The 12,412-nt window shown below is 59.0% G+C and overlaps 1 protein-coding gene across 4 annotated transcripts in view; it reads right to left on the minus strand.

The window, feature by feature from the left end:
* Nucleotides 1–3,813: 3,813 nt before the first annotated feature.
* Nucleotides 3,814–12,412, minus strand: part of Ptprn2 (protein tyrosine phosphatase receptor type N2) — a 594,518-nt gene continuing 585,919 nt past the window's right edge. For all 4 annotated transcript variants that reach the window (XM_069997165.1, XM_069997166.1, XM_069997163.1 and 1 more), the window contains 2 exons: nt 9,231–9,304; nt 3,814–4,859 (listed from right to left, as the gene is read on the minus strand). In XM_069997165.1, coding sequence (XP_069853266.1) covers nt 4,788–4,859; nt 9,231–9,304 — 146 coding nt within the window. In that variant the 3' untranslated portion in view covers nt 3,814–4,787. The remainder of the gene's footprint in view (nt 4,860–9,230; nt 9,305–12,412) is intronic.

Genomic DNA, 12,412 nt, shown 5'->3' on the forward strand with positions numbered 1-12,412 from the left:
CACAGGCGACTTCCCACCCCGTCACGGCATCCCTGGCAGGGCCGCAGCCCGGGCAGCCCTGATGGGCCAGCAGCGGCAGCATCCCTAGGCCACAGGGAGGTAGCGGGGACCATTGTCCTCCCTCTCACAAGGCCTGGGGAGGGGACACCCTTAAGGAGACCCTAGCCACCAGTGTGAGCACGTGTGTGCGCGCACATGAGCACTTCCAGTGCATTTACCTCAGCGCTTGGAGGATCAGGCATACAAGGCAAGGGTAGTGCATCCTTACAGAAAGTAAAAAAAATCTGCTCTTCCTGCAAGATCACATCTGACCATCCCCTATTCCCCCACAATCCCAGCAACAGTTAATGAAAGCATGCCCCCTGGTGGCTGCAGGATGAGGCAGAGACAGCACCGGGCTGTGAGTTCTGGGCTCTGCCCGCATGGGCACTGCACTGCTCACACGTGCCCGCACTGGCTGGTGGCCTGGCGGGGCGGCCGGTCCCCTCCCACACCCCCGAGTCTGCCCCTCAGGCCCCTGTCATGATGAGTTTCTAGGCATCCTGGGAGAGTTCAGGCCCAGAGAGTCATATGTTGTTGTCTTGAGCATCTGGGGAGAACCAGAATTTCCAAATGAGTCCTAAAGTCCCTTGGGGCCAGGGACTGGCCCATCGCGGATGTGATTGTGGGGAAGGTGTCCACCCGGCCCAGGCCTCCTGGTGGGGAGGGTCTGTACATTGTGCAGTGTCTTGTCACTATCTGGACATACACTTTTAGAGGTTCGAGGGCCTGGTGCTGGCTCTGGTGAGAACTCCTAGCTGTAGTAGTAGCTCAGTGGCAGAGTACGTGTGCATCTGTGCACACGTGCATGCATACACAGGGTGCATCTATGCACACGTGCATGCATACACAGGGTGCATCTGTGCACGTGTGTGCATGTGTACACAGCTATGCATCTGTGCACACGTGCATGCATACATAGGGGTGCACTTGTGCATTGTAGTGATGCATTGTGCGCATGTGTGCACACGTGTGCATGTGTGTGCACACATAGGTGTGCCTGTGTCTGTAAGAGAGAGGGGGATGGGCAGATGGCCTGGTGAGCAGCGGGAAGCCAGCGGAAGCCCAGTGCTTAGGCTGGCTCTCGAACCAGCTCAAGGCCTCAGAAAACAAATCCCCAGAGCAAAGACTGCGGGTAACCTGCCACCGCTCACAGCACGGGGCACCCACAGGCGAGCCGGCCCGCGGGGGGCGTTCCTCAGGGTCCTGCACAGCACGGGGCACCCACGGGCGATCCAGCCCACGGGGGGCGTTCCGCAGGGTCCTGCACAGCACGGGGCACCCACGGGCGATCCAGCCCACGGGGGGCGTTCCGCAGGGTCCTGCACAGCACGGGGCACCCACGGGCGATCCAGCCCACGGGGGGCATTCTGCAGGGTCCTGCACAGCACGGGGCACCCACGGGCGATCCAGCCCACGGGGGGCGTTCCGCAGGGTCCTGCACAGCACGGGGCACCCACGGGTGATCCAGCCCACGGGGGGCGTTCCGCAGGGTCCTGCACAGCACGGGGCACCCACGGGCGATCCAGCCCACGGGGGGCATTCTGCAGGGTCCTGCACAGCACGGGGCACCCACGGGCGATCCAGCCCACGGGGGGCATTCCGCAGGGTCCTGCACAGCCGTCTTCATTGGGAAAGTGCTCATGGACTCACGCCGTGGCTCGCGTCCTTCCCCTCCCCCCCACCAGTTCTTAGTAATTGCTCTCTTCTGGTTTTTAGTTTCCTTCAGTTTCTTTTCAAATCAGGGACTTTAAAAATACTATTCTGTAGCCCAGCAGTGGTGGTCATGCCTATAATCCAATTCAAAGACAGCTTGGGCAGAAAAGTCTGCGAAAAGTCTGCGAGATTCTTATCTCCAATTAACCAGCAAAAAATAAAAATAAAAAATAAAAATCCAGGAGTGAGTGGAGCTGTGGTTCAATGGTAGACGCTGGCCTTGAGCACAAATGCTTGGGGACAGCACCCAGGCCCTGAGCTTAAGACCCAGGACTGGCAAATGCACGTGTGCACACATGCATACACTCTCTACACACGCAAATGCTGCTCTTACTTTCTACTGAAATGGTTGTGGTACCTCTATTGCCTTTCGTAGTGCACTACCAGAATTTCTTCATGAGCAAGACGATTTCCCCGGTCCAGGCCTGGTGCTGTGCGGCTGGAGCTGGTGCTGGTGCCCTGCCTCCCGCGGGGCGGGCGGTGGCGGGTGGTGGTGATGGACTCTAACCTTGCCTGTCTCGGGAGCCCCTGGTGCCCAGGCACAGAGCAGCTCTGACCCTGGTTTCCCAGCCTGGATTTCCCGTGCTGTGTGTGGATGTGCGGGACGTGCGGGCCGGTCCGCAGAGGAGGGCTCCGGCGGCTGCCTTCCTCTAAGCGCCCCCTCCCTCTGCTCCCAGCTCCCGGGGCTGCTGCGGCCAGAGTGCACCCACTCGGTGATTGTGATATTTTTAGGAATTCTGTAGGCCAATTGTTATGTACAGCCGTTAAGGTGCATTCACTGACGCACAGATAATAAACACTCAAAATGCCACAGAGCAAAGCGGGCTCAGGACACTAGGTTTTTGTGGCAAGACAAATGTTTTGTGTGGTTGGCAGGCCAGCAGGCAGGCGCGGTGGAGCCGGCCCTGCCTCTGGGCGGGCGTCGGCGGCACAGGCCCTTTCTCTGGGGGCGGGGGCAGAGCACGCGGCATCTTTGATCAGACCTGGTCTCTGCTCACGAGCGCTCAGGAAAAGGCAGATTGTGATTACTGCTCACTCGTGAAGGGCCCACCGCCGTTCTTGGGAGACCAGGATCTTGTTCAAGGGATTCATCCACACTCTAGCCATTCTGAAAACGAATCACTTCCTAATTGTTTTGAGTGTTTTCGCGTCACCTGTGGGATTGGTTCATTCACCCACTGCAGCGCTGCACAGTGGAAATGCTCCCATTGTGTGTGCGTGTTTTCAGTCCAGAATCAGCTGACAGCCTGCACTGTCCTGCTGTGTGCGTGTTGGTGATGGTCACCACCGCACATGGGGAGCAGACAGTGCCGATTGTGGCCTGCTGTAAACCTGCGAGCCCAGAGCCCAGCCCCAGACGGCTCTGGGTCAGGGTCCGTGGTCGCTGCTGCCTGGTCGGTGGGAAATGTGCTCCTGGTTGCATGTGGGAGGTTCTAGAACTCTACATCTTGGTGAGTGGCAGCGCTCCACGGCACAGCGTTTCTGCTGGCAGACCGCGTGATCTGCAGCGTTCAGGGTGGGGGGTGCGGGGAGCTCTGTGCCGCTGCAGACCGGCAGAGGCTGGTGGATGTGTTTGTGGGCGTGCGCGTGTGTGCGGTGTGTGCACGTGTGCGGTATGTGCACGTGTGCTCATGCTGTGAGACGGGTGGGTGGGGAAGAGGGCTGTCTGGAGTGAGCCTCCTGTGAACACTTGTGAGCACGCCGGTGGCGCTGCGGCACATGGGCAGCGAGGCCTAGCACGGGCGAGGCCTGACTCCAACCGGGGGGAGCAGCCGGCTCCAGTCCCTGCGCCCCCTCCCGTGGGTCCTCTGAATGGGCCACACAGGGCCTGGGGTCCACCCCCCCTCCCCGTGGGTTCTCTGAATGGGCCACGTGGGGCCTGGGGTCCACCCCCCCCGTGGGTCCTCTGAATGGGCCACGTGGGGCCTGGGGTCCACCCCCCCTCCTGTGTGTCCTCTGAATGGGCCACGTGGGGCCTGGGGTCCACCCCCCCGCCACATGTGTCCTCTGAATGGGCCACGTGGGGCCTGGGGTCCCCTCCCAACCAGCTCCCTCCATAAACAAAGGCCGGGAGGTGTGACTCAGCATGTTTAATAGGACGCAGGAAATAGAGTTCTGTCTCACGCTAGAGGATTTCTTCTGGAACCTAAGGAGTTAGAAATGACAAGCAGGTAGATGCTCACTCTATGCAGATAAGTCACGCCGATCGATTGTTACTCAGTCCCGGCGGTGGGCAGCTTTGGAAGAGGAGGTGAGGGGGCTCCAGCAGGCGGACGGCCCCGCAGGACACGGCAGCGCGGGCTCCGTGCCGAACCCCTGGTCCACGGCGACGCCCCGCCTCCCGTCTGCTCAGCTCTGAGACTAACGAGGTGACCGTCCTGCTGGGGGGCAGCGGGGGGCCGCGCGGCCGCGCAGGGGCGAACCGGAGGAGCCGCGCAGGGGCTGTGCGCAGCATGGCTGCACCTGCTGCGTGGCCAGAACTTTTCTCCAGGAGGCGTTCCGGAACCTTCTCGGGGCTCCCTGGAGGGCCAATTCCAGACGGGGCCCGCGGGGTCCCGGGCTAGCCAGACGCCGCGCGGCCCTGCCTTGGGCACCTCTGGGGAAAGCCACCTGGGTTCTCACGTCAGAGCCGCCCCGTGGCAGGCTCACCGTGGCCTGCAAGGTGGAGGCCACCAGGCCAGGCCCGGCCCAGGCGTGGGGCGGCCCGTGGGGAGCCCTCCCCCCGCCCGAGGGTGGGCATGGCCGCCGCAGTGCTGCGGAGCGAGGCAGGGGCCGCGGGAATGCACTGCGACGCGATGCGAGACAGACAGGCCGCGGGTGGATGTGGATGGTGCTGGAGGGAGGGAACGCTTCCTTTTCTTTACAAGATGATGAAAACGGATGCGCTGAGTCCCCCGCCCTCCTAACCGGGTATTTCCATGGAATATACAGGGACTGGTCATCTGGCGGACCGTGGGAATCTGAAGACTCTGCCGACAGCACAGGACAGCGAGCTGGGGCAGCGTGGGGCCCCAGCGGGGCTCGGCCTGGGCCTACTGGGGAAGGGCCTTCAGGATGGCGTTCACCTCCTCTGCCACGGCTGTTAGCGCAAACTCAAACTGCTCCTGCAGAGGGACAGAGGTGGGAGGAGGCGTGAGCAAGGGTGACCCCTGCCCTCCAGTGAGAGGAGGCGTGAGCGAGGGTGACCCCTGCCCTCCAGTGAGAGGAGGCGTGAGCGAGGGTGACCCCTGTATTCCAGAGAGAGGAGGCGTGAGCGAGGGTGACCCCTGCCCTCCAGTGAGAGGAGGCGTGAGCGAGGGTGACCCCTGCCCTCCAGTGAGAGGAGGCGTGAGCGAGGGTGACCCCTGCCCTCCAGTGAGAGGAGGCGTGAGCGAGGGTGACCCCTGCCCTCCAGTGAGAGGAGGTGTGAGCGAGGGTGACCCCTGTATTCCAGAGAGAGGAGGTGTGAGCGAGGGTGACCCCTGCCCTCCAGTGAGAGGAGGCGTGAGCGAGGGTGACCCCCGCCCTCCAGCATGAGCTGCTTGTCTGCTTTTCAGGAAGACACTGTTCAGGCAACAACGGAGACACTGGAGTCCCTGGCCTCAGCACAGCCCAGTGCTGGACTTCGGTGCTGGAAAGCTTGAGCTCTATGTGGGCAATGTGGCTATGGAGCTACCAGGCAGAGGGCTCCCTGTGTTCTTCTCAGTCTCGGAGGGCCCTTGACAAGCCAGCCACCTGGATGGGCAGATGGGGCGGTCTTGACATCAGGCAGGTATTGCCACTAGTCCCAGTCGTAGCCACAAACTAGTCATAGTCAAAGTCACAGTTACACACATGGCCATAGTCACAGCTGTGGTCGCTGTCACAGCCACAGCCACAGTTGTGATCAGTTATAGTCACAGTCATAGCTACAACCACAGCCACAGCCATAATCATAGCCTCATTCCTAGCCGCAGTCCTAGTCACAGTCCTCGTCACAGTCCTTGTCACAGTCCTAGCTGCAGTCCTAGTCACAGTCCTAGTCACAGTCCTAGCTGCAGTCCTAGTCACAGTCCTAGTCACAGTCCTAGCTGCAGTCCTAGTCACAGTCCTAGTCACAGTCCTAGCTGCAGTCCTAGTCACAGTCCTAGTCACAGTCCTAGCTGCAGTCCTAGTCACAGTCCTAGTCACAGTCCTAGCTGCAGTCATAGTCACAGTCCTAGTCACAGCCATAGCCGCAGTCCTAGTCACAGTCCTAGTCACAGTCCTAGCTGCAGTCCTAGTCACAGTCCTAGTCACAGTCCTAGCTGCAGTCCTAGTCACAGTCCTAGTCACAGTCCTAGCTGCAGTCCTAGTCACAGTCCTAGTCACAGTCCTAGCTGCAGTCATAGTCACAGTCCTAGTCACAGTCCTAGCCACAGTCCTAGTCACAGTCCTAGCCGCAGTCATAGTCACAGTCCTAGCCGCAGTCCTAGTCACAGTCCTAGTCACAGTCCTAGCCGCAGTCCTCGTCACAGTCCTCGTCACAGTCCTAGTCACAGTCCTAGTCACAGTCCTAGTCACAGTCCTAGCTGCAGTCATAGTCACAGTCCTAGCCGCAGTCCTAGTCACAGCCACAGTTGTAGCCAGTTATTACCACAGTCACAGTCATCACCACAGTCATAGTCATAGTCACAGTCACAGTCACAGCCGCAGTAATAGCCACAAGACACATTCGCAGTCACAGTTAGTCATAGTCACAGTCATAGCCAGTCTCAGAGACATAGTCACAGTCACATTCAGTTATAGCCACAGTCACTGCCATAATCATAGCCAAAGTCACAGTCACAATCACAGTCATTACCAATCATAGTCACAGTCACACCCACAGTCACAGACACTGTCATAGTCATAGCCACAGCCACAGTCATAGCCACAGTCATAGCTGCAGTCATAGTCACAGTCATAGTCACAGTTGTCACAGTCACAGTCAGTCAGTCATAGTCACATTCATAGTCACAGTCACAGCCATAGTCAGTCATAGCCACAGCCACAGTCATAGCCACAGTCATAGCCACAGTCATAGCTGCAGTCATAGTCGCAGTCATAGTCACAGTTGTCATAGTCACAGTTGTCATAGCACAGTCACAGTCAGTCATAGTCACATTCATAGTCACAGTTACAGTCACAGCCATAGTCAGTCATAGCCACAGTCATATTCAGTCAGTCATACTCACATTCACAGTCATAGCCACAGTCATAGTCACAGTCTCAGTTATCATAGTCACAGTCATAGTTATAGTCACAGCCATAGTCATAGTTATAGTCATAGTCATGGTCATATTCAAAGTCACATTCACAGCCAGTCATAGTTACAGTCACAGCCACAGTCACATTCATAGTCACAGTTGCGGTCATAGCCACAGTTACAGTCAGAGTCACAGTCAGTCAGTCACATTCATAGTTACAGTTGAGTTGTAGCCATAGTCAACAGTCATAGCCACAGTCGTATTCAGTCATAGCCATAGTCACAGTCATAGCCACAGTTACAGTCAGTCACAGTCATATTCACAGTTACAGCCATAGTCCCAGTCACAGTTACAGTCAGTCACAGTCATAATCAGTCATAGCTGTCACACAGTCATAGCCATAGTTACAGTCATAGTCACAGTCATAATCAGTCACAGTCACAGCTGTCACAGTCAGTCATAGTCACAGCAGTCACAGTTACAGTCAGTCACAGTCATAATCAGTCACAGCTGTCACAGTCACAGTCATAGCCATAGTTACAGTCACAGTCATAATCACAGTCACAGCTGTCACAGCCACAATCACAGTCACAGCTGTCACAGTCACAGTCATAGCCACAGTTAGTCATAGTCACAGTCATAATCACAGTCACAGCCACAGTCATGATCACAGTCACAGTCACAGCTGTCACAGTCACAATCATAGTCTCAGTCATAGCCACATGGGGACCTTCTGGATGCACCGGGGAGAAGCAATGTGTGGCTTCTGAAATCCACAGGTCTCCCGTACCTCCCCTGTGTGCTTCCCCAGGCCTCCTCACCTTAGCTCTCCTAGCTGAAGGCCTGAGATGCCCACCTTCATCCAGATGTCAAGCACCACACACCCAGAGACCTGGCCTGCCACACCATGGACACGGGACACCAGGCCTGGGTGTCAGCTCTTCTGGGGATGGGGCGGAGCAGCAGAGGAGCCTACTTGCCCTTGAGGCCACGGTAGACAGCCCAGTACTGTCCTGACACCCAGTCCTGACAGGCCCCCCACCCCCAGGCCCCCAGAGGCGCCCAGCCAGGCTCACCCAAGGTGTCATGACATTACAGCCATTGTTAGACTCATCAGACTCGTCTGAGTGCCTGCATGGCTGAGTCTGGTGCCAGCTCACGCTCCCATCCCCACATGGGGCTATTCCGTGGCCCGCGGCCACGTGCTGAGCCCACTCGGAAGGGACCAGCGCTCCACCCAGAGGCACTCGGCCGAGATGCCTGTTTGCAGTGGAATCTGTTGTAGAAGCCCTGAAACCAGAAGTGGTGTTAGAGCTGAAACTGCACGTGGTGAACGTGGTGAATGACAGAAGCAGAGCTCAGGGCAGGCAAGTCTGAGAGGAGTGGAGCTCCTGGTTTTCAAGTACGTTGGCTGGATGAGAGAAGGCAAGGTCAGAGGCTCTCAGATATTCTGAGCAAGAACGGTGTGCGTGTGTGTGTGTGTGTGTGTGTGTGTGTGTGTGTGTGTGTGTGTGTACCAGTCCTGGGCTTTGAACACAGGGCTTAGGTGCTGTTTCTGAGCTTTGAAAAATTTTTTCCACAGTGTCACTTCTGGCTTTTTGGTGGTAACGTGGGAGATGAGAGTCTCATGGACTTTCCTGCCTGGGCTGGCTTTGAACCCAGATCCTCAGATCTCAGCCTTTTGAGTAGGTTGAATTACAGGTGTGAGCCACTAGTGCCTGGCTCTAGATGGCTGGAGGGACAACTTTCCCACTCAAACCTGCCCAGACCCACACAGGAGGTTTGGTGCCCTGCCCTGCCCAGAACCCCCCCCCCCCACCCCTTGGAACCCTGCCCAGAACCCCCCCCCCCACCCCTTGGAACCCACCACACACACACACACACACACACACACACACACCAGAACCCACCACACACACACACACACACACACACCCTGGAACCCACCACACACACATGGATCCCAGAACCCAACACACACACACACCCCAGAACCCAACACACACACACACACACACACACACACACACACACACACACACACACACACCCTACATGGCTGGTGAAGGGAGTGGGGCTGGTCAGTTGAGTCATTTGGTTGGACTCGAGTGCGTGTGCAGCCCCGGGAGCTACCTCTGGGCGGCCTCTCCGGGGCCCCCGGGAAGTGGGGCAGGACCAGAGCAGCGTGGCTTATGTGAGGTCAGGCCTCACCCCTCTCCTCCCGGGAAGGCAGCCAGGGAGGCCCTCTGGCTGGAGGACAGTCCAGTCGGGGAGGTGGAGGGACAGTACCTTTGTCTGGACCATGCCTGGTCTCTGGTCCCGCAGGTGCTCCAGGGTTGCTGCGATATCAATCTCCTTCGCACCTGCAGCAGACCACAAAGGGGACTGAGCCTCAGCCCAGCAGGTGACCCACGCCGCACCCACCCATCCCCTGCAAGCAGACCACAAAGGGCCGAGCCTCAGCCCAGCAGGTGACCCACGCCGCACCCACCGATTGCCTGTGCGTGCCCTGCTCCCCCTGGCTGAGAGCCAATTGGAAATGATTACACCTGTCCCTCAGCAGGCTTGGCCGGCAGCTGAGATTCCAGTGCTCATGGAGAAAAACAGGGCCAGAGCGGCTCCATTAGCATTAACTCAAGAAAGCTGGGCTGAAAAATTGTCAGAGATTCCTGCACAGACCCACACCAGCAACCGGCCAGTGCGGCTACAAGTGGAGCTTTATTTGTGTGTGTGTGCGCGCGTGGTGTGTGTGCATGTGCGTGTGTGTGCGCGTGTGTGTGGGTGCGTGTGTGTGTGCGTGTGTGTGTGTGCGTGCGTGTGTGTGCGCGTGTGCGCGCGCACATGTGCATGTGTGTGCGTGTGTGCGTGCGTGGGTGTGCGTGCACGTGTGTGTGCATGCGTGTGCGCGCGTGTGGGTGTGGGTGCGTGCGTGTGCGTGCGTGTGTGCTCGCACACGTGCATGTTTTGTGGCATCTTAAGGTTGCAAGTCACAGGAAACAGTATATAACTTCAGTTTTGATTGCGCAGGATCAGTTTGTTCTTTTTTTTTCCTTTTGAAGAAAGCATAGCTGGGCACCAGTGGCTCATGCTGGTAATCCTGCTCAGGGGACCAGGATCTGAGGATCACGGTTCGAAGCCAGCCTGAGCAGGAGCTTCCGTGAGACCCTCAGTTTCACTCCACTACCAAAAAAGCCAGAGGTGGTGCTGTGGCCCGTGGTAGAGCATTAGCCGTGAGCAAAAGGAGTTCATGGACAGTGTCCAGGCCCTGAGTTCCAGCCTGCTTATCTTCTACACGGGCTGAGGTGAGGAGGGGCTGGGAGGGCGTCTCCTGCAAGCTGCGTCAGGAATCGTGAGTGTGTGCAGGGGAGCATTCACACGCTGCACGCGCAGTCGCTCAGGGGAGTGGCACCCAGCCTCAGTGCCCAGACTGGGGAGGGGCTGGGGAGAAGGGGGGCCGGGGAGAAGGGGGGCCGGGGAGAAGGGAGGGCCGGGGAGAAGGGAGGGCTGGGGAGAAGGGAGGGCCGGGGAGAAGGGGGGCCGGGGAGAAGGGAGGGCCGGGGAGAAGGGAGGCCGGGGAGAAGGGAGGGCTGGGGAGAAGGGGGGCCGGGGAGAAGGGGGGCCGGGGAGAAGGGGGGCCGGGGAGAAGGGGGGCTGGGCCCCTCCGTGTGTCTCCCGAAAGGCTTTGCTGCGGTTGCTGGGAACCTTTGCTCCTGGTGAGTGAGTGTGCAATCACATTCTCTCCTGAAAACCCCGTTTTGGTGGCACCAGGCTGGCACGACTGGACACAGCTTGCTGGCCGTGGTGCCACGAGCAGGACTGTGAGCAGGACAAGAATCTGCATACGGGGGCAGGGCAGGAACGGCGGCGTGGGTGGTGGGCACCAGGGGGGTCGGGGGATGGTCCTGGGACTCAGCCACGCGGTGCCGGGCACGGGCCGCTGGTGACCGCAGGGCCGTGCTCTGGCCTGGCAGAGGTCATGGGGCTAGCGAGGGGCCTTCCTGCCAGCTAGCGCTGAGGGGCGTGGCTCAGGGCTCGGCCAGCTGGCGGGCCTCAGGAAGGGCACATGGCCCTGTGTGCCCGCGCCGGCCCGAGTGGCCGCCAGGGCCCTCGGTGCTCGCTCCATCAGCGCTGATGGCTGCTCCTCTCGGGGGGTGGGGCGTGTTGGAGACAGCGGCGGTGATTTTAGCTTTAGATAAAGAGCACCACTCACCCCCACAAACATGAAGAGAACATTAGTGTGGAAATAGTAAAATGATTTTTTACAGTGAAAGAATCAATCTGCAGCCAGGGTAAACACAGCACTTTCCCTTAAGAGTGTCCTTATGAGGTTTGCTTCGACTCTCCTGGACTTGGGATGTTGGCCAAGAGCAAGGGCGACCCCACTGATGTCACTGGGCCCCGCGTGCAAGGCGGCCCTTCACTGACGGAGGCGGCCTGACTGACCCAGGCCTCCGCATGTGCCTGTGCACGCTCCCCAGTAACGCACTCGGCAAGCACCCAGGAGCCTCTGCAAAGTGCACCTCCTTTCCTTGAGGATACAATAAGAGAAGATACATCACATATCCAAGAGAAAAAGACTTTCCTTTTACACAAGAATTGTCCCCGCGCTGCTCTGAAGGACCTGAGAAAATCAAAACCCAGGGCTGCCACAAAGAGGTGCAAATGTCCACCCCCTGCTTGGACTGGAGACTGCACAGGTCCCCACAAGGGGTGCCCAGCCCCGCTCAGACGGGCCCGGTGCGGGGTGGAGACACACCAACCCCCACACCGCGCCCAGGCCTCTCCCTGCACACTCATGCCCACGGCTGTAGCAGAGGGAGGCTGGTCATCTCCACCCGGCTTGGGCTCTGTGATGGGACCCCCTGACCCCCTTGCGCCCGGGGGGTCAGCATTGACCCCCCCCCGTGCTACTCCTCTGGGTGACCATTCACTGCTGTGGGCCCAGCTGCTACAGGTACTCAGCCACAGGAATTCTGGGAGGCCTCACCCTTGGCCTGGTGCCCAAACCCTAAAGCTATGGTGATCAGACAGAAAAGTAAAACCCTTCCTAAGGAGGCTCTGGGGACAGAGACGCAAGGGTGGATTGGCTGGAAGACAGCGCTTGCTCAGGCCTGAGCTGAGCCCTGGAACGAGAGTGGAGACCAATGACATCACTTGTGAGCCAGTTCATCCACGCACAGCCTGAGCCTGGCGGTCCCCAGGAGTGCCACAGACAGAGCCACGGCGTTCCTGCCGCAGAGCCCCGCAGAGCCCCGCAGAGCCCCTCAGAGCCCCGCAGAGCTCACAGAGCCCCTCAGAGCCCCTCAGAGCCCCGCAGAGCCCCTCAGACCCACAGAGCCCCTCAGAGCCCACAGAGCCCCTCAGAGCCCACAGAGCCCCTCAGAGCCCCGCAGAGCTCACAGAGCCCCTCAGAGCCCACAGAGCCCCTCAGAGCCCACAGAGCCCCTCAGAGCCCCGCAGAGCTCACAGAG

This window comes from Dipodomys merriami, unplaced genomic scaffold (genome assembly GCF_024711535.1).
Source record: "Dipodomys merriami isolate MVZ:Mamm:240054 unplaced genomic scaffold, mDipMer1.0.p SCAF_5, whole genome shotgun sequence".
NCBI lineage: Eukaryota > Metazoa > Chordata > Mammalia > Rodentia > Heteromyidae > Dipodomys > Dipodomys merriami.